The sequence below is a fragment of the Vicugna pacos genome, chromosome 2 (assembly GCF_048564905.1).
Source record: "Vicugna pacos chromosome 2, VicPac4, whole genome shotgun sequence".
NCBI classification, from domain to species: domain Eukaryota; kingdom Metazoa; phylum Chordata; class Mammalia; order Artiodactyla; family Camelidae; genus Vicugna; species Vicugna pacos.
In genome coordinates, this window is record NC_132988.1 from 80,944,091 (window position 1) to 80,971,470 (window position 27,380).

Here is a 27,380-nt window from a genome sequence, read left to right on the forward strand (position 1 = left end):
CTACTGGTTGTGGGCTGAAGGGTTCTCAGCTCCTCCTGGCCACCCTTCTTCATATGCAGTTCAGAAAGTGAGGAAATGCTTGTTTTTTCCAGGCCACCTATGTGTGGAAAACCCTAAAGGCTCCACACAAAAACTACTAGAGCTGATTAAAGAATTTGGAAAGGTAGCAGGATATAAGATTAACATACAGAAATCAGTTGCATTTCTTTACACTAACAATGAAATATCAGAAAACGAAACTAAAGAAACAATCCCTTTTAAAATCACATCCAAAATAATACTTACGAATAAACTTGACCAAGGAGGTGAAAGACTTATATGCAAAGAACTACAAAACATTGATTAAGGAAATTAAAGATGGTTTAAAGAAATGAAAAGTTATCCCATGCTCTTGGATTGAAAGAATTAATGTTGTTAAAATGGCCATACTACCCAAAGCAATCTACAGATGTAATGTGATCTCTATCAAATCACTCAGGACATTTTATACAGAACTAGAACAAATAATCCTAAAATTTATATGAAATTACAAAAGATGCAGAATTGCCAAAGCAATATTGAAGAAGAAGAATGAAGCTGGAGGAGCAACCCTCCTAAACTTCAGAAAATCCTACAGAGCTACAGTAATCAAAACAGTGTGCTATTGGCACAAGAACAGACATGGATAAATGGAACAGAAAAGAGAGCCCAGAAATAAGCCCAAACACTCACAGTCAATGAATTGTCAACAAAAGAGGCACAAATCTACAAAGGAGAAAAGACAGTCTCTTCAGCAAGTGGTGTTGGAAAACTGGGCAGCCACATGTAAATCTATGAAATTAGAACACTTTTTCACACCATACACAAAAATAAACTCAAAATGGCTTAAAGACTTAAATATAAGATAATACAGTACAAACATCTTGAAAGAAAACAGACAAAACATTTTCTGACATAAATCTTAGCAATGTCCTCCTAGGGCAGTCTACCCAGGCAATAGAAATAAAAGTAAAAATAAACAAGTGGGACCTAATTAAACTTATAAGCTTTTGCACAGCAAAAGAAACTATAAACAAAACAAAAAGGTAACCTACGGAATGGGAGAAAATATTTGCAAATGATGTAACTGACAAGGGCTTTATTTTCAGAATATATAAACAGCTCTTACAACTCAATAAGAACAACAATAACAACAAAAAAACAAACAACCCAATCCAAAATGGGCAGAGGACCCAATTAAGCAATTCTCCAATGAAGACATACAGGTGGCCAATAGACACATGAAAAAATGCTCAATATCACTAATTATCAGAGAGACGCAAATCAAAACTATAATGAGGTATTACCTCACACCAGAGTGGCCATCATTAAAAAGTCCACAAGTGATAAATGCTGGAGAGGCTGTGGAGAAATGGGAGCCCTCCTACACTGCTGGTGGGAATGTAGTTTGGTGTAGCCACTATGGAAAACAGTATAGAGATTCTTTAAAAAACTAAAAATAGACTTATATGATCCAGCAATCCCACTCCTGGGCGTATATCTGGAGGGAATTCTAATTAAAAAAGATACATGTACCCCAGTGTTCACAGAAGTACTATATACAATAGCCAAAACATGGAAACAGCCTAAATGTCCATCAACAAATGAGTGGATAAGTAAGATGTGGTAAATATACAGTGGAATACTACTCAGCCATAAAAAATAAATAATGCCATCTGTAGCAACATGGATGGACCTGGAGATCCTCATTCTAAGTGAAGTAAGCCAGAAAGAGAAAGAAAAATACCATATGATACCGCTTATATGTAGAATCTTAAAAAAAAGACACAAATGAACTTATTTACAAAACAGAAACAGGCTCACAGACATAGAAAATAAATAACTTATGGTTACTAGGGAGGAAAAGGAGTGGAAAGGGATAAATTGGGAGTTCTAGATTTGCAGATACTGACTATTATATATAAAATAGATAAACAACAAGTTTCTACTGTATAGTACACGGAAATATAGTCAATATCTTATAGTAACCTATAATGAAAAAGAATATGAAAAGGAATACGTGTATGTATAGGTATGACTGAAACATGCTGTACACCAGAATTGGACACAACATTATAAATTGACTATACTTCAATAAAAAAGAAAAAAAAGATAACACGATGTTTAAGAGTATGGACTCTGGAGATGGACTGATGGCTCCACCATTCATTCACCAGCCATGTGGCCTTGGATGAGATGTTGAAACTTTACAGCTGATTATCTGAAATGGTAACCAATAGTAATATCTATCTCGCAGCATTGTTGTAATAACTAAATGAGTAAAGGTACGTAAGGCCTGTAGGAAAAAGTCTTATTTATATAGGCAGGAACCCATGAGAAACATTTGCCCGGAGCCCTGCACACTCTAAAGGTAGCCCTGGAACTAGAATTTTGGTGGGAATGAGGACCCCTGGAGAGAATTATGAAGTAGAGATGGTTATAGTAAAACATTTAGACACTCAGCTGAAACTTACAAGAAAGAGATCCATACTCCAAATATGCAGGAAAACAGGCAAAGAGGGCTCAATATTTGTGTTTCCAGGTATTTCTCTGAGTTTCACTCACAAAGGAGTGAAACCAAAATTGAATTCAAAGGGAGTTTTTTTCTGTGCACCTAACATTGAGATTTTATTTATTTGGGTCAGTTCCCAACTCAAATTCCTCACATCCTTCCTCTCAGAGTCAGAAAAATCAAAATTTACTGTGGCCTATGTGGTGTCCAAAAATCTGGTATCTCTCTGATCATGTCACCTACAACTCTGCCCACTCACTCGTTCACTCCGGCCTCAGTGGCCCTCATACAGGTCTTCAGAGAAGTTTGTTCCTTCATCAGAATTTGCACTTTCCTTTCCCTAGATATTCACATGGGCCATGCCTTCACTCCACGTGTATTTCTACCCCATGATGTTAGTTCTCAGAGGGTTCTTCTTTGACTGTACTACTACTCTCTCTCATGATATTTGTGGTCTGTTGTTTATCCCACCTACTAGAATGTGAGCTCCAGTAAGACAGAGCCTGCTCTTTGCACTGATGTTTCCCTTGCACCTAGAACTGTGACTGACACTCCATAGGTATTTGTTATGTAGATAAATTAGCAAATAAACTGAGAACAATTGGAAATATCCTAAATGTTTTATTTACAAGGGAATGCTTAAATATAGTATCATCTAGTACTATGTACACATGGAAAAGGATGAGGTTAAACTCTGTACTAAAAGAAAAGGCTGTTTGGGATACACTGGTAAGTTAAAAAAGCAAGTTACAGAATATAACGCATGTTTTGAAACTTTTTATGTAACATATGCACTAAAAGAATGTAAGGTAGTTGTCATGTATATGCTAGCATGTGCATTAGAAAAAGAACAGATGATTGTGCATTAACAGACTGACCTCTAGGGAATGGTATTGTGGGGGATGCGTTTATATTTTTTACTTTACGTATTTCTCTTTTGAAGTTTTGTAATCATACTTTTAAAATAATACATTTTGAGGTTTCACTCATAAAGTTCTTTGTTTCAAAGCAAGCAATTAAAAGAATAACATGAACAGAAATTATTGCCAAAGTAACTAGGAAAAAAATCTTAAAATGAAAGCACTCTGCTCAGTGCCTCACATAGAAAGGACTCAGTCAGTTTCACTGCATAAACCAGCACTCCTAACTGTCAAACTAGCTGGAGTTGGGAGAACCCCAGGTTCTCCTCAACATCTGCAAGATCTAGCTGTGACAACCCAGATCCTTGCTTTATGAAGGAGACTCACAGAGACTCAGAGATTAGAAATCAAAACTCTTAATTTTATAACTACAAGAGGTTTCAGGAGGTTTTTTTAAAAATGCAAGGCAACGTATTTATCATTTGTTTTTAAAAATTTTGTTTTTATTAATCATTTGTTTTTAATGAGGATAAAACAGGAGGATATTCAGTGTAAAAGCAATCTATAATAAATGTGAAAAACACAGAAAACAAGATTAGTCTTGAGGTAGTGGGTATCAGATTTTTCTTTCTATTAAAAAAAAAAAGACCACTCTGTTTTCCCCTCCCTCTCTCGGATCCATTGTGCACTGTTAGGCAGTCAGCCTAGGTCCTCTCCCTGTGCTAGCTTTCATTTTTGGAGCTCAAAACTGTCTAAACATCTCTGGTAGCAATGATATGTGAAAGTATAAACTATAAAGAAAGAAATTATCATGGGGTTATAATTTCAGATACTCTGAGATTCAAGAGAGAGTCACTTTTTGTAAAGTCATAGTATTTTAAGAGATTACGAAAAGGGTGGCAAGCATGGAGGGCCCACTCTTGGTGCATATAAGAGATATATAAGGGACAGAATCAGGAGAGAAAGGCCAGAATACCATCGCACTGTTTGGGGCTGATGAAAAGGGAGAAAGCTTCCAAATGTTGAATTGCATAAAAGTTATCTGTCTTTTGGAGCACAGTTGCCTACTTAAACTTGATCTCCAACCTGCAGCTCACGCTGGGTACCTGCCAACATTCTGTGGCCAGCTTACGGATTGGAAGGCTACTTTGAGAATAATCTTAAGCCCTCCTTATATAAATAAAGTTCTTTTTAAATTTATTCTCAGGGAGGTAGCTTTGTCTACCTTTAAATGAAAAGAAAAGAAATGCAATATCTTAAAGAAAAATGACCTTTTAAGTATGTTTATGTAAGTATGGACATATTTAAGAGGTATGGAATGAAAAATGGATCTGACTATTAAAACCACATCAATATTCTTGAGAAATAGAGTGACAGGTAATTATTCTTGTTCATTCAATTGCTGCAACCGCCAAACTACTGTTTTTAATATTAAAAATGTGAAATAAACTTTGAAGCATTGACTCTAAACTTGAAAAATGTGAAATAAACTTTGAAGCATTGACTCTAAACTTAGTTCCACATCATTAAGGTGCATACATCTCAAGCTGGAGCTCATTTATTCATTTCATTTTGGTTTTGTGGCCAACCACTGCTTCAAACTGAATATCCTGTACACGATTTATAGCTGCCAAGGCACGTTCAGGAAGAAATCTGTATGAAAACAGAAGATGAAAAATTTTCAATTTAAAATCTTTGACAACCTATAATGAAAAAGAATATGAAAAGGAATATATATATATATATATGTGTATATGTATGACTAAAACATTATGCTGGACACCAGAAATTGACACAACATTGTAAACTGACTATACTTCAATAAAAAAAATTAAATCTTTGACACCAGAGTACTTTTTTGTTGCCAGTTAAATGACCTTGAGAGTTATCTGGTTTGCATTTAATTTTCTTCTGTTCTTCCTCCTTTCCTTCACATCCACCTCTCTCTTTATGTGTGTGTCTTTAATATTCACAGGTCAAATATTATGCAAATATAAAGAAAGCACTGATATATATCACTCTTCTCACTGTCTCATCTTATATAAGTAAACTCTTAGATGAAATCTTACATGAGTAAAGACCTAAAAATGAAGGTCTGGGCTCACTGCTGAAACTGTCAGTGAATCCTAATGCTAAAAGTTTACAGAGTGACACCACCAGAAGGCATTCTATCCATCTCTCCACCTCTCCTTGAGTTTTTACTGAATATCTATTCTGCCCTCTATAGTAAGGTAGCCTAAAATACTTTAAAGACAGCTACTGCTTTTAAGGAGCTTACTGTCTTTGCTAAGACACTAAACACCAGACTCACACAGTATCACTGTTGAATTCTATAAAATGTTTAAGAAAGAAATAACACTCATTTCACACAGGTTACTCCAGAAAAGAGAAGAGAAAGGAATACTTTCCAGCTCAGTTTATAAGGTTAAGACGTATCCTGACACAAAAATCAGACAGACATTAAAATGCAGGGTTGATTTAATCTTTAAAATGAATCAGTATAATTCACCATATTAACAAACTAAAATGGGAAGGCCACAAGATCTTCTTAACATGTTCAGTAACAGCATTTGAAAAAATCCACATCTGTTCTTGATAAATATTCTCATCAAAGTAGTAATAGAAACGAACTTCCTCAACCTGATATAGAGCCTCTATGAGAAAAACCTACAGCAGATATACTTAATTGTGAAAGACTGAACACTTTCCTTTTAAGATCAGGAACAACCCTTGGGCATGTGCTTTAACAAATCTTCTCTAACATTGCATGAGAAGTTCTAGCCACTGTGATAAGGCAAGAAATAAAGAACATACAGTTTGGAAAAAAGAAGTAGGAGTTTATCTATTTGCAGACAATATGATCATCTATCAAAAAAATCTGTTAGAATCTACAAAAAAGCTACTAGATGTGAGTTTGGCGAGGTTGCTAAATGTAGAACAAAATGCCAAAATCAAATATATACTAGCAACAAACAATGGGAAATAGAAATTTTTAAAAATGCCATTTGCAATAGCATCAAAAAACCCAAAATACTTTGAGATAAACCTGACAAAAAATGTGTGAGACTTGTGCACTGAAAACTACAAAATACTGTGTAGACATATTGAAAAAGGTGAAAAAATGAAAAGATATATTGTGTTCTTTGTGTTCTTGGAATGGAAGACTCAATATTGTTAATGTGTCCATTTTCCCCCAATTGATCTGTACGTAGATCTAATGAAGTCTTAATCAAAACACTAGCAGGTTTATTTATAAACCCTTTATTTTTAGTTAGTTCACTATTTTGCATTCTCTTTAAACTGTTTTTCCTTCAATTAGAACAGTCTCTGGCAAAGATTGGGTAGAGATGGTAGATGTAGTAGAGAAAATGAATCATTCTCTTTTAATAGATTGGGTAAGGCAATAGAGAGGAAACTTAACTGATCTCCTCAGGCATGGAGAATTCCCATGGCAACTTTCACACCTGAAAGACTCTCCATAATGATAGCTCTATTGGTGTTTTCATATTTTAGGTGTTTTGTTTGTTTGTTTGTTTTTTACTGTACTTACCTCTCCAGTGTTAGAGAGATATTGAGGTATGATGGAACAAAAATCATTTTCTTATTGGTAAGTATTCCATCTATCAAGCTTCTTGCAACTTCATCTGTCTCCAATACAGGCCAGAGTCTGTGATCAAAAAGGAAACGTTTGGTTCTCTTTGTTGTTGTTTTTAAATTAACGAAAGCAGGAAAGTTAACTTATCTTTTCACCAATTAGGATTTTTAAAGTTCCAGGATTCACTGCACATATGCTACCTGCCTCCCTGCTACCCATGCCATGTGACTGTTTTGTTATTACAATCTCATACTTTCACATCCAGTAGGTGTGTTTCATGGCTCACTCATTCAAAATATCAAAATGGTGGCGAGGAAAGAGATAGCAGAGGAGAAGAGGAGCCAAGTAAGGAAGAGTAGTGGGTAGGATTTATCACAGGGTGGAAAGGAAACATCTGACATCTTTCCTCAGGGCTTGTTGGATACAAGAAGAGAATCTTACAGCTAAGCATACTTGCTTTCTTGTGGAGGTATTCCATAAAGCTGAATTGTTTTGAGGGCATTTAATACTTGAGATTCACGGCTGAATTGCCTATGCTGCAGTTTCATGAGAGTTCAAGATATGCACAGGGAGTATTATTACAGTACAACTAGAGGGGTGACCCTGCTTATGCTGAAGACTGTGCATACATGGGTTCTTGAGAAGTAGTCATAACCACAGGCCTAGTGTAGAATGACCTTTAGTGCAAGATGATGACCGGAAATGAAAATGTCAATGGACTGAAACTGAAAGTTATAGTGTCTAGGCACAGGTGGAATGGCTAGTGAGTAAAAAGGTTGTGTAGAGGAGTTAAATAAGTAGTAACTGTTACAACCTCCTTCCCTGGGTATTCTGTGATTTACTGCAGATTGTTAACTGACTGAGGTTTCCGCGGCATCGCATGGCAAGTCAGTAGACAGTAATACAAATCAATAGTTTTCTAAATTACTGGGTACTGCCTCTTTCTTCCCTGATTTCGCCTACCTGGTTCTATCAACCCAGTCTCTGAGCCAACCCTGACATCCCTATATGGACATTTTAGCATTTGCCAAGGAAATTCAGAATCAGGTAGTCCAATTGGTGAGACCAACCCCAAATCGTCAGCACTGCCTGTGTCAGCCCCTGGGATCACCCCCAGGAACCCACACTACCCAACGTCACATTAGCCTTACTCTTCTCATCCGCTTTGCCTTCCGCGCTAGGAGATCTGTACTCTGGGAAAACACTAAACCTGAATGCTTACCAAGAAGATTTTTAATGGGCCCAATTTCCTATTTAGGAAAACTGAGCCCAGAGTCTCAACTGCATCGCAGAATTTACTTTCATATAGTATTGTGTACTTGTTAAGTAACTATGTTCTGACATAATTAAGAACTCCACTGCCAGGGAGCAGCTACAGTTCCAGAGATGACACAGCTGATTTAGAGTTTCAGAGTCAGTAGCTTCAGATGAGGCTGAGCTTAAAAGGGAGTTTGTTAGCTCCCTCGAATAACTATATTTTGGACTAATTCCATTCCAGTAATAAGTTGGCTTCAAATTAGCAAGCTTAGTATATTTTGTTAACCTGCAGCAGAATGTATGCTAGAATTGAGGCAAATTTGTGAAGCAGGTGTCTTAATTTTAGGGCCCTTGTCCTCACCTTTCTGCCTTTTTCCTTTCAAGACCAACTTCTCTTTTATGGTTTCAAAATCCTCCCTTACCAGAGACAAAGTACTTGCAGAAATTCACCTTGACTAAGGGCTTAGGAAACTCAATTTATTGCAGCTCCTAGGAACATTTGTATTTTTAAGGGGGGCAAGGTGAGAACAGTGATCAAAACTCATGTGGTTATATTTACAATGTCAATGTTTCCCAAACCTTTCTCCAGGCTTACCTGGTATGTCTGTAAACAAAGCAAAACTGAACACCTCATTCTTGGAGCGCATTCCAGCCTAGTGAAATCAGAATCTCTAAAGAAGAGCCTATGAACTTTTTTTTTTAAGCATAGGTGATGATTCTTAGGATCAGGCAAGTTTGGAAAATATTGGAGTACTTTACGCCAGCTTTGTGACCAGTGCTGTGGAAGATGGAAAAGGTACACATATGTGTACATCTTCATACCCTGTTTAAGGAGGATGAATCACGAATGGGGAAGGGGGGTGTTAGGTACCATTTTGGGGGGGTGTTTCCAGGAGAGGACACTCTTACCACCCCCTGAAGCACACTCCTCTCTATCCTGCCCACCTCCATTCTCACTCCCTCAGCACTTGAGTATATGCTGAAACTTTCACCTAGACACAAATGGATACCCAGTTGACTAATTCATTGGCAGCTAATCATTCCTGCTAGTCCCTGATGCACTTATCCCCTTTGTTCATATAATTTCAAAGTGAAAACGTAAAGGCAGTACAATAACATTAAGAAAAAATATTTTTCCTTTTTTTTCTATTTTCTTGGTTGACCCACCTAAAAATGTCTCATATAGTTTTCATACCAATTTCTTATGCCATGTTTCCACCCTAGCTTGATTTTGACCTCACCTTGTGCTTGGGTTTTTAGTGAACCCGGTATTCACAAAAACTGGGCAGAGACAAGAGGTTTTGATACCAGTTTTTCCCAAGGCTTGAAGTTCTGATGTCAGAGCTCTGTGGAAGCCAACAGCAGCAAATTTGCTAGAGCTGTAAGCGAATTACCCACAGTTAGTGAAGGAAAAGCTTTCTGTGAGAAGGCAATGTTGATTAGGTTTGGGAACAAGTAAAAGCCAAACCCCCAACATCTTTGACTTGGTCACCAATTTTCATTTACATTTTCTTATTTGATTTCACTGAATTCTGCATGTACAAATTTCTTTGTTAACAGTAATAACAGTAGAACAAATCGTCATAACTTTTATTGACTGGCTTACTGCTCACTTTTCCAGGTAAGGTTTTTCATTTAATCTTTAAACTGTTTTTAAATTAGTTTTTACTGTTATTTTTATTTTGAAAAATATGAATTAGGAAAAACACGGTTAGGAAAACTATGTAACTAATATCTGTACTAAACACAGACTTCTGGGGGGACTCTACACATTTTTCCTCTCTTTTTTGATAGTTTCTTTCTTAAAATGTGGATTCACTTTGTCTTCTTAATTTCATTGTAAAACTCTGGATTTCAGGTGGTGTGGGTATGATAGTGTGTGCAACCTTCAACATATCACTTTGTTTCTTCCTTTGATTTTTCTGGTTAAAATGCTGGTAATAAAATATAGGGCTGTCTTGAGGACTAAATAAAATAGCATATGCATAATAACTTTATTACCTATAAGGAGCTCCGTAATGTTAATTGTATTTTTAGCCCAGATGACAATAAGAACAATGAAGTTAAAGGCTGGCTGCTTTCTCAAAGGAAAAGAAAAAAGGAAAACTATTATTACACTGGGCTTCCACATTTCTAAACATTAAAACAATAGAAAATGTTTGATCTATGAAATTCTTATTTGTGTTTTAAGATGGTAGAGGCAGGTTGAAACAACTATGTTCAAGGACACCTTAACATACAGCGAAATTTAACATCTGTGACTACGTTCAGTGTCAGAAATAAATTTAACCTTGAACATGGATGTGTAAGTAAATAATAAACCAGTTAACTACCCACCCCCCACACCCACCCACTGATACTCACATATTGGCAGTTACAAAAAGAACTAGCCAAAATGTCAACAAGTCAAATTTCTCTATGAGGTGGATATAAGGCGGGAATAAGGAAATCAGATGCCATTGAAGGAGCTGACAAGGAAAAGATATTTAGCAAATCGTGTGTCCTTAGGGCCTTCCCACCTTCTCTTTATGTCCTTGGTAGAGCATGGAATATGCTATCTGCATCTTTTAATACAGTGAAGGCTTTCTCTCAATCTCTCTTTCTCTTTCACACACACACACACACACACACAAATCTTTCATGGCACAAGCACACTGGAAAATGTTTTAATCCAGAGGCCACTCTGTTTAGCTTATCTTGGCCATGAAGGCCATGGCACAGATCTGTGTTCATTCGGACTTCTGTATGTTTTTTCTTACACTGTTGAGTTCCCTATTTTTTCCATCAACATCTACTCATTCCAGGATACAATGGAAACATACTTGGCATTACTGTATTCTTTCACTGCTCTATGGAGGAGTTTTCAGAAATCTAAAAATATTTCAAATGATTACAACCAGTTTTGTTGTTTTAAGGGAAGTCATTTTTAAAAGTTTATTTTAAACTACTACGTGTATTCTGTAAATCCAAATTACCCTGCTACGAGGCTTGGAATCTGAGGTCTAATAAAAGTATAAAAATATACAGCACTGCTGGAAAGTAATACTTACCAATATGGAATAATATAAGGAATCACTCCATGGCCACATATTGAAGCCACAGTGACAATGTGGCCATAGTTTCTCCTCAGCATGGATGGAAGAAGTGCTTTTGTGATCTTCAGGGTCATTGCAGAAAGAAAAGCAAAGAAACAATGACAGGTGTTAGGTTTCCAAATTAGGTAGTTTTATTTTTAAGACAAAATGTCATTTGACACAACTTTCGTGGTGAAATGAAATATGTGCCAAGATTCCAGGATTACTTCTAAACAAACAATAGAAATGAAAAAGATTAAAATAATTAGTTTCAGCTGGCATTGAGTGCTGTGCGTTGGCTATCACATGCCAAGAACTCATCTTAATTTCCCCTGCTTCCTTTCAGAGGGAATCAAATATTTCCTTTATGGATATATCATCTAAACAATATTATTAAGGGAAAAATCCAGAGTTTTCAGAACTGAAAAAATTCCCTGTGGTAATCTGGCATCATGCGATGGCTTTTGGTTTGGGGCTTTATCTTTTGAATGAGAAGAATTTAAAATCCTGTGTATCTATATCAAGTTGAGTAGAAAAAGCTGAGTTCTGTACTGACCCATGGTCACAATGCATCATAATTAAATTTAATTTCTCCCTACTTGTGATATTATGCATTGTATGTTGATGTTATAGGAAACAAAAGTCTTTCTTTACCTCCAAAAAGCTTTACTGTTTTGTGAGAAATATCAATATATTTTATGCAAATTTTATAAACCCACCCTATGGACCCTATGCAAATTTATAGACACAGAACTGCCAAACCAAGCCACCCCCAAAATCCTGACCCACAGAAACTGTGAGAGGAAAACGAGCTTTTATTGTTGCTTTAATCCACTAAGTTTTTATATCATTTTTATGCAGCTGTAGATAATGAATTCATGGGGTCTCTATGTAGTTTGTTGGGCATAATAATCAATTCTCATTAGCATGTGTTAGGGGCTTGGGGAAATTGGGGAACAGATCTCTTTTTTTCTCCTTTCTTCCAGAATCAAGATTTGTCCTAAATTCTACACTAATATTGAGGCACGGGGAGATTAATTCATAAAAATGCCCTCTACAAGGGCATACTTCAGTCTCACAAAACCAACTAATTATAAAAGGTCTGTATATATTTCTAAGCTCCAGCCTGGATCTAGAGCTTGTCTCAGAATGTCATCCGGAAGAGTCCCCAACCCCTATACACACCCAAGTAATGAGTTCTGTTGTCCCTTCCATTCTGAAATTCCATGACATGAGGTCACAAGTGAATGTACACGATATGCATTTTTTCCAAAGCACTGAGAAGATGTCCACTGACAATCCCTAGCAAAGCTCCACAAATATTTTTTGAGCACCTAGTACATGTCAGGCTTTGTGTTAGATACTGGCAGATAAGGCAGACTAACTAGACTAACATTTGATGAAAGTTGACTTCAGGCAAAGATTTGAAGTTTCCCATTCAGAAGGATGTGAACTCAATTATGAACTTCACTCACCTTAAGAGGAGGTGTCAGGAGATATACACAAACTAGGAATGTTTCTGACTCATACTCACCCAAAAATGTCCTAGGATGTTGACCTCAAAAGTCTTGGTGATCTCTTCATCCTTTGTACTAAGAAGGTCAGCTGGATATATTGTCCCAGCGTTATTCACCACGATGGTTACATCACCCACTTCTTTCTTTACCTTTTGAAATAGAAAGAACACATTCATTGGGTGTATTATAGAAACTCAAAGTTTTGAGGTTGATATCATTCCAGGATCAGGATTAGATTCTTTATTCTGTTTGATGAGAGTTCAGGCAGGAAAGACCTTTAACCCAAACAGTGCTTGCAAAGGAAACACTGTCATAAACCAGTGATAAACTGTTTTTTTTTAATATCTAAATTTCAGTATCCAATACATCATAGATTTTTTTAACTTATCAATAAAGTGAAATTAATATGTGTTGATAAATTGATATATTGGTTCTGACCAAACATTTAAAAAGTGCTAATTGAGTAATCCTGTTTTCACCTCCTACTAGGTACATGACCTTGATCTGCTATGTCAGTTCTTACCCAATATTTTAAAAGAGCTAATTGAGTAATCCTGGCTCCACCACTTACTAGCTACCTGAACTTGGTCTAGCTTAAACTATCTGAATCTCAATTTGCTTATCTTTCAAATGAGGTTAATAGAGTTATTGCAGGGATTAAGTTAAAGGGGGCAATTGTTTATCAGAGTGCTTGGTTTGTTGTATTTGATATTTACTCTTAAAAATTGTTATAATTACTAATATTACATTTTCCGTAGAGTATTAGATTGGCACCAACATAAATAAAATCCCAAAGAGGAAACAATTAAAGGGGAAAATTTTTTTTAATTACTGCAAAATTAATAGGACTAAAATGAAACTAGAAAGAGATTCTTTTCCCTGGTGATAAATCTTTTCTCTGTCACTCTATAGCACTGCTCAAACTTCTGTTCAGAATGAAATTAATAATATGAAACAATAGCAATAGGCAGAGTTGAGTGGATTATATGCCAGGAAAAAGTACATGTCCTTCTTTGTTCACACAACTTCCTCAACAGAGGCTGAAAGAAGATCTAATTTAAATCAGGCAGTCATAAAGAACCTTTTCATAGCCATGTAAGTGGATACAAAATTATGGGAAGAAATTTGTACCCTGAAGTCTCACCTGGTTTACAGAGTTATAAATCTCTTCTCTGTTACTGCAGTCTACCACAAACACATGGGTGGTGGCCCCTAATTTTCTGCATTCAGCTGCAGTTTCTTCAACACCGTGCTACAGTTGGAAAAAAACAAATTCAAAAGATGTAGGTCAGCTAGGGGACAAAAATGAGGGAGAAAGGATTGGAGAAGACTTTTTTTAAAGATTTAAATTCATGTCCAAAATGTCCTCCTTGTTTGTAAGCAAATTTCATCAGAGGCCCTGCTTCCCTGCTTCCCAGAGATAATACCTGGCTTTTCTGCCAGGGAATGCTCATATTAGTCATGTGTTTTCACCTTGTTTGCTTTGTTCTTGTAACTTAAAAACATGCTTGAAAGATGTTGCTCTTTGTGGCATCATGAAAGGAGACATTTGAGTATAGAGAAGAAAAGAAACCTTGACAATTCATATAACATATACTTGTTGAGCACTAACTATGTAATAGGCAGTAAAGCACCAAGCAGCAATTCTAAATTAGTGATAATTTTAAACTACATACCTCTGCCCATCATACTTTTCTTGATGATTCTGATTTAACTCTCTAGGAGGGAAGGAGAGGGAAGGAGTAGGAAGGATCTTATTCGAGAAAACTTTTCACGGGGAGACAATGTTACTACTCTTGGGGACATGATATTATATTCTTCAATTGTTCTGGAGTGAAAATAGCCAAGGGCCATTGGATGGATTCTCATCGATATTAACTACTTTGCACATAATTCCAGGACATGGAGACAGAGTAAGTTCTTTTTAGTTTAAATTTAAAGACCTCTTTCCTAAGATAAAATTGCCCTAATGTTTCTTGACCTGCATTTGTGGAAAATTAGAATTCTTTTCAATTTTTTATTTTTATAGAGCAGATTTTAAAGTTTTCAAAATTATACTTTTTCCTCTAATAATTTGTAAACTCTTCCCTGTGATGAAGAGGTAAAGACACCCGAAGAGCCCTTTTTGCACATTGGGATATCAGTGGTGTGCTGTTATTTGGGGCGGTCCTTGAATGAGTGTGCAGTGGTTTCCTTAGCCAGCGCTGTCTCCCCCAGGTCCTTAGAATTTCACCACCAGGCTAAACCCTGGAGCAGCAGTCTGAAGTCCCGGAGAACAGACCCTCCTAGTTTAGGACACTCAAACACGGGAGCCATTATCCCTCATAGCCTTTTGGGGAGTTGCCGAAGAGTAAGGAGGGAGGACAGAGCATCTTTCGCCAGATTAGGTTTCAGATGGGAGCTTGCTCACTGCTAGACTACAAGGTTACACCCTTTTATCTCTAGGTTCTAGGTCAGTAGAGCACCCAGCAACAAGAGCCTTAGTCAGATGTTGAGCTAGAGCACTGCAAAATGTAATGCCTCGTCTTCTTCTCTAGAAGCAAAATAATTACTTTAGCTTCAATTCCAACGTGGTTGTTTACTCCACTTATCACAGTGTTGCTAAATCAACTGTTCAGATTGACTGAAAGCAAACTGCTAACATGACTTGTAGTGTAAGGCAAAAGCCAGCATAACCAAAAGGCAGTTGGCACCTTTCACAGGTAAAATCTGAGTTACATTTGCAGCCTTAGAGTGTATCATTTAATACCTTAAATGTTTAACCATAAAACTCAAGGACTTAAAGAGATCCTGTGAGGTTAGGTGATTTATCCTTTAGGCAGAATTAAATAAGTCATTTTTACTTCTTATCACTGGAATTAAAAATAATAATAAATATGAGCCATCTCCCTCAAAACACACAACTGGAGAGATCCAAAGATTAGATTTCATCAAGCCTTTTTCATGAATTTGTACTTATTTATTTACTTATTTTAATAAGTGCCTAAGAACAGCAGACAATTTTCTTAATTTGTAAATTCTTGTTCTTCTCTAGAAAGCTTATTGAAATCTCTTCAAGGACCAAACCGAAACCAAAACACTTTCATGTATATCGGCTTATCCATAATACAAATGCCCATATCTGTTATATAAAAATGTATCAACTTTTTCTTGAATAGCATTCTTTAATGTCTAGAAAGAACTGGAGAACTAGTTTTCTGAATTCAAGAGACATTTTTGAAGGCCTTAAGATAATAGGTGCTAACTACACATGACACCAAAGAACATGAGAGAGTAGTAATATAATGGCAATTAAAATCTCATTGTGATATGTAAAAAATCTGATTCTCAAAAATGCTTGACCATTTTTTTCCAGTCTTAAAATCCTATAAACATTTATCTGTGTGTATTTTCATGGCCTTATCAGAATTCAAACGTTTAGGGGAAATGATAAAAGATTTCAGTTACTTCAGTTTTATTTTGAGTAGTTAATATTGTGTTCACAAATAACAGTACAAGAAAAATGCAGACTCTGCATGGAGGTTTTATTTAACACAATTAATGTCTACTATGGCCAGGCATTGTTCTAAGCACTTAAAATACTCATTCAATTAGTTGTTTTTTCTGTAAAGAGCCAGACAGTAAATATTTTAGGATTGTGTGCATGAGAGGAGATACTAAAGGGCTCTGTCACATGGTTCTTCTTTGTTTTTTTATTTGGTTTTTGATTTAAAACAACACTTTAAAAGTGTAAAAACAAACAAACAAAGCAACAACAAAAAACCATTCCTGGCTCAACAGGCTGCTCGGGGACCAGGGTTGGCCCATTAGTTGTAGTTTACTAACCTCTGTTCTTGCCCATCCATTGAGGTATTACTCTCCTTTCAGAGATGAAGAGATTGGGACAGAAAACATAAGTGACTTCTCAATTTAAACAGTTTGAAAGTAGCCTGGCTCCTGAGTCTATGTTATCAAACCTGCATATTGTGGCATGAAAATCACTGCTAAGGTCTCAGTTTGGTTTGTTCCCTTCATCAAACCATCCTAATGCACAGCATATGTAAAGCCCCAGGGAATTTAGTTATCAAACTTTGAAAAAGAAAAATACAAAAGTAAGCAAATGAAAAGAAAAATTTAAATACCTGTCTCACTTGTACCTTTAAAAGATGGGCACATGAATTCATTACCTTATTAATATCCCACAGAACCAGTCTGCTCTTCCGTTTTGCAAATTCATAGGCAGTGTGCCTGCCTATTCCATGCCCGGCTCCTGTAATGAGAACAATCTCCCCAGCCACAGATTTTCTCCTTCGAGGAATGAAAACCTTCACCAAGGATTCCAAGTAGGAGTAGATGATGATGATCAGAAGCACAAGGAAATCCAAGACAATATTCATGGCTCTGCTCTGTACTCTTTTCCTCTGGCTCAGTCTGGTCCCCGTCTAGTCCCAGCAAAGAGCCACCCTCTGCAGAGAGCTCCAGAGAAGGGCTGTATTCCAAGTGCTGATGGGACTAGCAGAGGTAAACAGTTGCAGGCAGACTTTGTCCACATGTTCTAGTGAGTAAGACACATCTTGAGCTTTTGAAATGAGACCAGTTGCAAATAAAAACCTGACATAGGGACAAGGAAACTCAAAAGAAAGTGCACTCTGGACTTACTTTCTGAGAAGCAGTTCTATATCATATGTTTCACTATGTCAACTGGAAAACAATGCACAACTTAAAGTTAAGAATTATGTTTTATTTGGTGGCTTTACTGAGAACTATCTCCTAGATAGTTCTGAGAAACTGCTCCAAAGAGGTAAAGAAGGAGTCAAGATATACAGGCTCAATATCACTAATTATCAGAGAAATGCAAATCAAAACTACCATGAGGTATCACCTCACATCAGTCAGAATGGCCATCATTCAAAAGTCCACAAATGATAAATGCTGGAGAAGTTGTGGAGAAAAGGGAACCCTCCTATACTGCTGGTGGGAATGCAGTTTGGTGCAGCCACTGTGGAAAACAGTATGGAGATGCCTCAAAAGACTAAAAACAGACTTACCATATGATCCAGCAATCCCACTCCTGGGCATATATCCAGAGGGAACCTTAATTCAAAAAGACACCTGCACCCCAATGTTTATAGCAGCACTATTTACAATAGCCAAGACATGAAAACAACTTAAATGTCCATCAATGGATGACTGGATAAAAAATTGTGGTATATTTATACAATGGAATACTACTCAACCATAAAAAATGGTAAAATAATGCCATTTGTAGCAACCTGGATGGCTCTGGAGATCATCATTCTAAGTGAAATAAGCCAGAAAGAGAAAGAAAAATACCATATGATATCACTCATATGGGAATCTTAAAAAAAAAGACAAATGAACTTATTTATAAAACAGAAACAGACTCACAGATGTAGAATACAGACTTGTGGTTGCCAGGGGGGATGGGGGTGAGAAAGAATAAACTGAGAGCCTGAGATTTGCAGATACTGACTGGTATATATAAAATAGATAAACAAATTTATACTGTATAGCACAGGGAAATATATTCAATATCTTATAGTAGCTTACAGTGAAAAAGAATATGAAAATGGATATATGTATATTAATTTATGACTGAAGCATTGTGCTGTATACCATAAATTGACACAACATTGTAAACTGACTATACCTCAATAAAAAAAGATACACAGGAATTTTTTTGGGGGGGAATGGCAAAACATGTAGTCGAATATCAAAGATTACTGCTAATCATAAAAAAACAGACATCTTGAGTTAATGATTTAGTGCTTTTCTAGGTATGGGAAGATGGGTTCCTTGACATTATTCCTTTGCTATGCCCCTTAAGTATCTTAGGCCAATATCCTGTTTTTGTCTATCCTGAATTCCTCTCAGTGTGCATGGTTGGGGGCTACAGTGGCTGATGTCTTGATGGCCAGCAACATTCATTGTTTACAGATTGGCAGGCAACATTTTATTTTTTGTCCACAGCCCTGAAGTTTTACCTCTAGAAATAATTCTAGAGATAGTACATCAGCTAATGGTCTCTTGGTATCTCTCTGTAAACTATTTTTTTTTTAATGAAGGAAAAGGAGAAAGTAGAGATACTATCTTATGGAAACTAAGTATGGACTAGCCAAGCTTAGTTTGATTCATTTATTCATAAATGCTCAGCATCCATATTTCAGATAGCTAATCATTTTACACGAGATGCCCATTTCCCTGAAAACCTCTTGAGTTTGGGGGAGATGGTAGGTTATATAAAGCAATCAATTCTCTTTGTGATAATATAGGAAAGAGTATTAGATCAGGAGCCAGAAGTCTCCTACTTAAAAGTGGTGTGACTTCCAATACCCAAAAAGTAGAAACACTCAAGTGTACATCAATGGGTAAACAAAATGTGATATATACATACATAAGGGAGCAAAATTTACCACCCCAAAATATGTCTCCTTGGCATGGGAATTAATTTAGGTTGATTACTTTTAAGAAACAGAACACTCAGGAAGTCTTTCTTTTCACTTCCCAATAAACTGTCTGAAGATTTTAAATAAAGGGCCCGTTCCCAGAATAGCGCTATCACCAGAGCTATCTACAGAGTGTAGGCTAGGTGTGGACTCAGGGTCTTGAGATCAGAGTTCACTGTGTCCCATTGTCCCTGCATGGCCCAGTAAACATTTGTTTACCAAACATTTGCTTTCCCATCTCCATGTAAATTTCCTCTTTCCCCTTTGAAACCTCAAACCACTACCCTCCATATCCTCTTTTGTCTTTAGCTGAAGACAGTAGTTAAGGTGAGGGCTTCAGCCCATTTTGGCAAGTTACTAAGTTTTGCTGGTATACATGTTATTAACTTTTACTTGACTGTCTTCTGTTAATCTTTTTTATGCCAATTTAATTCTTACCCAGCCAGAAGAATCCAGAAGGGTAGAGGAAAATTTCTTCCTGCCTAAAATATACAATGCCATGTTATTTATCCTTAAAATGAAATGCAATTCTGATACATGTTACAACATGGTTGAATCTTGAAAACATGCTAGGTGAAATAAGCAAGACACAAAAGGACAAATATATGATTCCACTTGTAAAACCTAGAATAGTCAAATACACAGAGACAGAAAGTAGAATGGTGGTTACCAGGCCTGGAAATGGGGTTGGCTAGGGAGAATGAGGAGTTGCTGTTTAAGAGATATGGAGTTTCATTTCAAGGTGATGAAAAAGCTATAGAGATGACAGCCTCATGTAAATCAATGAAACTGGAACACTCTCTCACACCATATACAAAAATAAACTCAAAATGGTTTAGAGACCTAAATATAAGACATGACACCATAAAACTCCTAGAGTTCTAGGAGAGAACATAGGCAAAACATTCTCTGACATAAATTGTAGCAATGTTTTTTAGATCAGTCTCTCAAGGCAAAACAAATAAAAGTAAAAATAAACAAATAGGACCTAATCAAATTTAAAAGCTTTTGCACAGCAAGGAGACCATAAACAAATGAAAAGACAATCTATGGAATGAAACAAAATATTTGCAAACAATATGACTGATAAGGGTTTAATTTCCAAAATATACAAACGGCTCATACAACTCAATATCAAAAACAAATAAACCAATCAGAAACTGGGCAGAAGACATACCAACGAGAAGATGGCCAATAGGCACATGAAATATGCTCAATGTCACTAATTACTAGAGAAATGCAAAAACCACAATGAAGTAACATCTCATAGCAGTCAGTGGCCATCATCAAAAAGTCTACAAAAATAAATGCTGGGAAGGATGCAGACAAAAGGGAACCCTCCTACACTGTTGGTGGTAATGTAAATTGGTGCAGCCACTATGGAGAATTTATGGAGAGTCCTTATAAAACTAAAATTAGAGCTACCCCATGATCAAGTAATTCCACTCCTTGACAAGAAAAAAAAAAGGTGGAAAAGACAAAAACTCTAATTCAAAAAGATACATCCATTCCAATGTTCATAGCAGCACTATTTACTGTAGCCAAGATATGGAAGCAACCTAAATGTCCACTGACAGATGAATAGATAAAGAAAATGTGGTAGATATATAATGGAATACTACCCAGCCATAAAAAAGAACGAAACAATGCCATTTGCCACAACATGGATGGACCTAGAGAATATCACACTAAGTGAACTAAGTCAGACAGAAAAAGACAAATATATGATATCACTTATATGTGGAATCTTAAAAAAATGACAAAAAAGAACTTACTTATAAAATAGAAACAGGCTCATAGTCATAGAAGACAAACTTACAGTTACCAAAGGGGAAAAGAGTGGGGGAAGGATAAATTAGGAGTATGGGATTAATAGCTACACACTACTATATATAAAATAAACAATAAGGATTTACTGTATAGCACAGGGAACTATATTTAATATCTTGTAATAACCTACAGTGGAAAATTTTCTGAAAAATAAAGTATAACTGAATCACCTTACTGAACACCTGAAACTAACACAATATTGTAAATCAATTATACTTCAGTTTTAAAAAGCTATGGAGATAGATGGTGGTGATGGTTCCACAATAATATGAATATACTTAATGCCATTGAACTGTCCTTTTAAAAATGGTTAAAGTAGTAAATATTATGTTATGTATATTTTACCACACACACACAAAAAGTGGTATGACTTCAGGCAATCCTTTTTATTTTTCCTATGTGTCAGTTTTCTAATCTGGAAAATAAAGATAAAAATAAGTGCTTCTGGGTAAAATGCTTTTACCCAACACAGACCTTCACCACACACCGTAAGCTCAACATTCCTCACACCCACACACAAGGGGGTTATGAAGATTAAAAGAGAGAGCATGTATATGAAGTAGATTTGCTAGTAGTAAATGGTTATGAGAGAGGTGATTAGGAGGTTTACTGACCCTGGCTGATTTGGAAGGGAAAGACAGTGCCAGGCTGATGAAAGGCAGGACATTTCCCTTATCCCACAGCTGGCGCCTTAATTACAAGGACTTAGTCATACAACAGGACGATTTATGTTCCACCATTGCTGCATTAATTCCAAAGACATACCCCAATTTCTTTCTCTTTGTTCTCTTCCTCCCCCTGAAGTTTCAGTTTTAGGGCTGAGCTGCATGACAGAAGAGCCAGTAGTAGAAGATGACTGGCACCCCTGGAATGAAGATAACGGTGGCAGAACCTTCTGATAAAAGACCCTGCAGCTGATCGGGGGGCTGGAGCTGTCTCCACCAGCTGCCCACTAGAGTACTTTCTTTTCCTCTCTCTCTGAGCAATGAAAGCAACTCTTTTTTCACTTGGTCCCTCTCCCTCTATTGGGAATTCTTTCCCAGTTGGCGGGCAAGGACCCATACACTGGGGAGGGGTTGCCCACCTGTCTGTTGGGCTTTCCAATTTGTGAGTTCCTCCATCCACTAATAGTTATATAAACCAAATAATAATAATGGTCATTATTTAAATTTATTAAGCATTTACTATATGCCATGGACTTATTTAAGGGCTTTATATAGCAACTTATTTAATCCTCACAGGAAGTATTTGAAGTACTATTAGAATGAGCATTGTACAGATGAAGAAACTGATGGATAGAAGAGTGAAGTAACTTGCTGAAGTCACATAGCCAGCGAGAGTTTGAGTTAGGACTCTAACCCAGGAAATCAGATTGGAAAACCCCAACTTTCAACTTAGACCAACTAAGTTAAAACCAACCAGCCAAATGGCTCTCAACCAAGGATACTTTTGCCCCAAAGGAGACATTGTGCCATGTCTGGAGACATTTTTGGTTGTCACACCTCAGGTGTGCTAGTGATATCTGGTGGGTAAAGGCCAGAAATGTTGCTAAACATCTTCCAATGCACAGACAGCCCTGTGCATTGAAGGAAAGGACTATCTAGCTCCAAATGGCAGTAGCACTGGGGTTGAGACATCATGACCTAGGCTATACCATATTGCATTGGAGAGAGTATAATTGATTCTTTGAGTTTTAACCCTGAGTATGTTTATAAAAAAGAGTACTTGGCTATACCAGTCTGCATGTAGGTTTGTAGTGATGTTTATATGGAGCCATATAAATGTTTAAATATTAACATAGGTGATTTAGATCAGACTTCATGCTGGCTGCAGTGTCAGGAAACTGTTTTCAGGCTGAATGTCTATAATTTCAATATTCTGCTTGCTCAGAGTGGGCCAGGCCAGAGGACCCACACTATTCAAATTCATATACTACTGACAAACTTCTTAAAGGCAATTAAAAATTTACAGAAAGATCTATATACTTTTACCTACTGGGGTATTTGTGTTATAGAAGAATTAAGAAACTTTGAGGAAGTGAAAATCACTTTGTTAGTGTTACTTAGTTCACATTATGCTCAAATAGTTTGGATGCTGAGAAATTTCATTCAGCCTGAGATCTCCTGGAGAACTACCTTTTATTTGTTTTTTGTTATTTTTGGATCGGAATGTTTATATTCCTCACACACAAGGGTCTACTTTCTCAACAATGCTAGAAGCTTAGAATCTGCCCCTTGCTTTTTTTTTTTTTTTTAAGTTTTTGGAGACTTTTGTTTGCATGTCTTTATAACATAATTGGCTTCATTTCAATGAATTTTCATGATAAGTAAAAACGTTTAGTTTTCTCTGAACTCATTTCATGTCAGTTTTTTCCTGTAGATATGAATGAAGGCACATTGAGTTTACCATTAACTTGCCTTCACATCACATTTTAAGATGAGTTGCTTTGGGGAAAATTTTCTCAACTAAACTAATACCATTTATAACATTTAGGTTCTTATTAAACTGAAATATTTTCTGAATTTTGTCTGCTTTTTTCTTTTCAGTTACTTTCCCTCTTGAGAGCCACCTCTTTAAGTGCCAATTTTAGAAACATAATGATTTTTACACAGGTAATAATAACAAGAAAGAGAAAAAGATGAAACAGCGTAACTAGCAGATTTATCATTTGGAACACAGATAATAATGATGTTAATATTTAATTATAGCAAAAGAAAGTGAAGGAAAAAGAGAATGTGTGAGAGAACATTGGCAGAGGTATCATCCAAGTTGGATTTCACATTCCAAGCAGAGCCATTCTTTGACTGTCACTTGCACACTGTAGAGTTCAGGAGTTGATATGATATTGTAATTGATGGTGGGTAGGTAGTATATTATGATGTAAAGAAGGTCAGTGCTGGGTCAAGATGGTGGAGTGGTGGGACCATGAGCTTGCTTCACTCCAAGACTACAACGAAATCACAACTGACTGCTGAATAACCATTGGAAAAAAAGACTAGAAACTAGCAAAAACAATCTTCAACTGGAAACAAAAAGGAAACCACAGCAGGACGGTAGAAGGGGCATGCTCACGGAATAATCAGGCCCCATACCCCCGGGGTGGGTGACCCACAAACTGAATAATTAAGTTGCAGGTGCCCTCCCACAGGAGGGAGAGCTCTAAGCCCCACATCAGTCTCTCCAGCCCCAGGTTCTGGCATTGGGAGGAGGAGGAGACCCCAGGACATCTGGTTTTGAAGGCCAACAGAGCTTAGCTCCAGGATTCCCACAGGACTAGGGGAAACAGAGACTTCATTCTCTTGGGAAGCGTACACAGAATCTCAAGTGTGCCAGGTCTAAGGGCAGAGGCAGTGATTTCATAGGAACCTGGGCCAGGCCTGCCTGCTGGTTTGGGAGGGTCTCCTGGGGACATAGGGGATGGCTGTGGCTCACCCAGGGACATAAAAACTTGTGTCAGACATTCCAGGAGTGTTCATCTGTGTGAACTTTCCTGGAGGCTGACATCTTTATTGGATCTTTAACACCAAGACCTAGCCCCACTCAACAGCCTGTTGGGAAGCCTCAGGCAAAACAGCAAACCAGGTCCCATCAGCAGATCTCCTAAGCCACAAATGTCTCTAGACACAGCCCTACCCATCAGAGGTCCAGGACCAAGCTTCAACCAGCACTGGGCAGGCACCAGATCCTGCCAGGAAACCTGCATAAGCCTCTAGTCCAGCCTCATCCACCAGGGGCAGGTACTAGAAATAAGAAAACAACAATCCCAAACCCTATGGAAGGAATCCACAAACACAGACTAGACTCTACACTGGGACTGGCTGGACCCTGGCCCTTGGGTGACAAGAGAGGAGTGTACTGCTGGGACGCATAGGACATCTCCCACAGAGGGCCACCTCTCCAAGGTATCGAAACATAAATAACCTACCTAAAAATACAAATAGAAAGACAGACAATGAGAGGTGGCAGAGGAATATCTCCCAGGCCAAGACACAAGATAAAATCCCAGAAGAAGAAATAAGCAATGAAGAGATAGGCAATTTATCGAGAAAGAGTTTAAAGTAATGATGGTGAAGATGTTCAGAGAACTCAAGAGGAGTATAGATGTACAGAGTGAAGTTTTTAGCTAAGAGTTGGAAAATATAAAGAATACCAAAACAGAGTTGAAAAATAAAATCACTGAAACGAGTATTACACTAGAAGGAACCAACAATAGACTAAATGACGCAGAAGAATGAATCAATGAGCTAGAAGACAGATTAGTGGAAATCACTACTGCAGAACAGAAAAAAGAAAAAAGAATGAAAAGAAATGAGGATAGCTTAAGAGAACTCAACAATGCTAGAAGCATAGAATCTGCCCCTTGCTTGACACATGAAGCATGCTAATATTCACTTAATAGGGGTTCTAGAAAGAGAAGAGAGAGAGAAAGAACCTGAGAAAAATTTTGGAGAGATAATAACTGAAAACTTCCCCAACCTGGCAAAGGAAACAGTCACCCAAGTCCAAGAAGTGCAGAGAGTTCCACACAGGATCAACCCAAAGAGGAACATGCCAAGGTATGTAGTAATCAAACTGACAAATATCAAGGATAAGGAGAAAATATTAAAATTAGTAAGAGAAAGATATTTTGCTATTTTTGATGCACTGGAAATGTTTATGCCAGTTATAAAATTCTGGTTTTTGAAGTGAAAAAAAAAAAGGTGAATGAAGGGCTACAAATGGCAAAACATCCTTCTTTCTTATTGGTGAGTTGTGTTCCATTACGTATATACGCTGCATATTCTTTATCCATTCATCTATTGATGTACACTTAGGATGCTTCTGTATCTCAGCAATTATAAATAATGTTGCTGTTAATAGTGGGGTGTATGTATCTTTTTAAATTAATTCTTATTTTGTGGTTGGCTTTATGCCTTTGATAACTATATAAGTTTAAAAGCTAAAGCTCTAAACTTTCTTAAAAACAATAAACAGTACATATGTGTAAATTTAAAAATATGTGCAGTATATTGTGTATTTGTATTTACATGCAATATTGTGTATTTGTATTTATATGTACAGTCAAATTGTAACAATTCTACCTAATAAAACGGAAAAAAAAAGAAAGTTGACACTAAGGCATTATTACTTTGAGACCATAAAAAGAGGAGGTTATAGGATTTATGCACATTATTTTGATCCACTGTTTGTTTAGTCTGTAATTACCTGCCAAGTAGAAGCTTAGGAATATGATCTCTTCAAATGAAAATTTCTTCCTCCTCTCTGGGGGGTTTCATTAGTTCAGGTGTTCTGTGTACTGCCAAATCGTTAAAGCAGTATCAGGTAGTCTTAAAGGTCATATAAACTCCAACCTGAGGCTGCAAAGCCTAGTATCTATCTAACCAAACAACCCCCCAATTCACACCTCACATATAGCCTCAGTGTATTTCTGGTTTATAAAACCCCTCTCTTCCTCTCCACACATCTATCCTACTTCTTTCCCTGGACTAGCAAAGGAAGAGTCCTGATCTCTGTAATCTGCTACTCAATCTTCCTTTCCTGATTCCCCTCATTATTTTTATTTCCCTATCAATTCCACTATTCCTGTCTACCAAGGACCTGTCTCTTTTGCTTTCAACTATTTTTGGATCTCTTCCATCATAAAAATACTCAGTGAAATTTTTACCCACCTCATCCCTGTTTGCCATCCTGTCTTTCATATCTTACTGTCAAGTTTAATCTACAGTGGTTGCCTCTGTTTTCTGGCTACTCATTTCCCTAGGAGTATAATTGCCCTTTTACTCTTCACCTGGTACAAGATGCTATGACAGTCCTAAATATAAGGAGTTTTGTGAGCTCACAGAAAGGGCACATCACCCAGTCCTGATGATGGGGTGGGAGGTGAGCCATAGATGGGACCTAAAGGGTGAGCAGGGGTTAGCTAGATGATGAAGGGGATAGGAATGTTCCAGGTATAGGAAATCACATGTGCAGGCACTCGAGGTGAGGTCATGGTATATTCAAGGAATAGGAAGTTCTCCCTTGGAGAACAGAGTGTTGGGTAGAGAGAAGATAGAGAGCACAGCAAAGACTCAGTCTCTCAGAGTCTTAGCCTCAGTGAAGACTGGTAAAAGGTTTTGAGTGGGGGAATGCCATCATCAGATTTAGACATGTTGCAGGATGGAGAATGTACTGGAAGAAAGACAGGACTAGATGGAGGGAGACTAGTTAGGAGGCTTCTCAGTAATCCAGGCCAGAGATGACAGTGGTCTGAATGAGGCTGGTGGCAAAG

At 37.1% G+C, this 27,380-nt stretch overlaps 1 protein-coding gene across 5 annotated transcripts; it reads right to left on the reverse strand.

Moving 5' to 3' along the window:
* Positions 1-4,926: 4,926 nt before the first annotated feature.
* On the reverse strand, positions 4,927-26,873 carry HSD17B13 (hydroxysteroid 17-beta dehydrogenase 13). 5 transcript variants are annotated; one of them, XM_072943116.1, is made up of 9 exons: positions 26,779-26,873; positions 26,315-26,398; positions 17,000-17,423; positions 13,978-14,085; positions 12,851-12,982; positions 11,293-11,399; positions 9,484-9,621; positions 6,941-7,057; positions 4,927-5,043 (listed from the first exon to the last, which is right to left on the reverse strand). In XM_072943116.1, the coding sequence occupies exons 3-9, from the start codon at positions 17,207-17,209 to the stop codon at positions 4,953-4,955; spliced, it is 903 nt and encodes a 300-aa protein (XP_072799217.1). In that variant the 5' UTR covers positions 17,210-17,423; positions 26,315-26,398; positions 26,779-26,873; the 3' UTR covers positions 4,927-4,952. The 5 variants fall into 5 exon arrangements, with proteins under 5 accessions (XP_072799217.1, XP_072799213.1, XP_072799207.1 ...); XM_072943112.1 differs by having other exon boundaries at positions 17,000-17,367; positions 26,315-26,405; XM_072943106.1 differs by having other exon boundaries at positions 26,315-26,405.
* Positions 26,874-27,380: the final 507 nt, after the last annotated feature.

Bases quoted from the DNA above. Each gene is read 5' to 3' on its own strand.
- HSD17B13 (XM_006198180.4), bottom strand. From the start codon at position 17,209: ATGAATATTGTCTTGGATTTCCTTGTGCTTCTGATCATCATCATCTAC. The intron at 11,400-12,850 runs GTGAGTATGAGT...ATGACCCTGAAG, and splicing joins ACATCCTAGGACATTTTTGG to ATCACAAAAGCACTTCTTCC. The intron at 7,058-9,483 runs GTGAGGTCAAAA...TTTTGATCACAG, and splicing joins ACTAAAAACCCAAGCACAAG to ACTCTGGCCTGTATTGGAGA.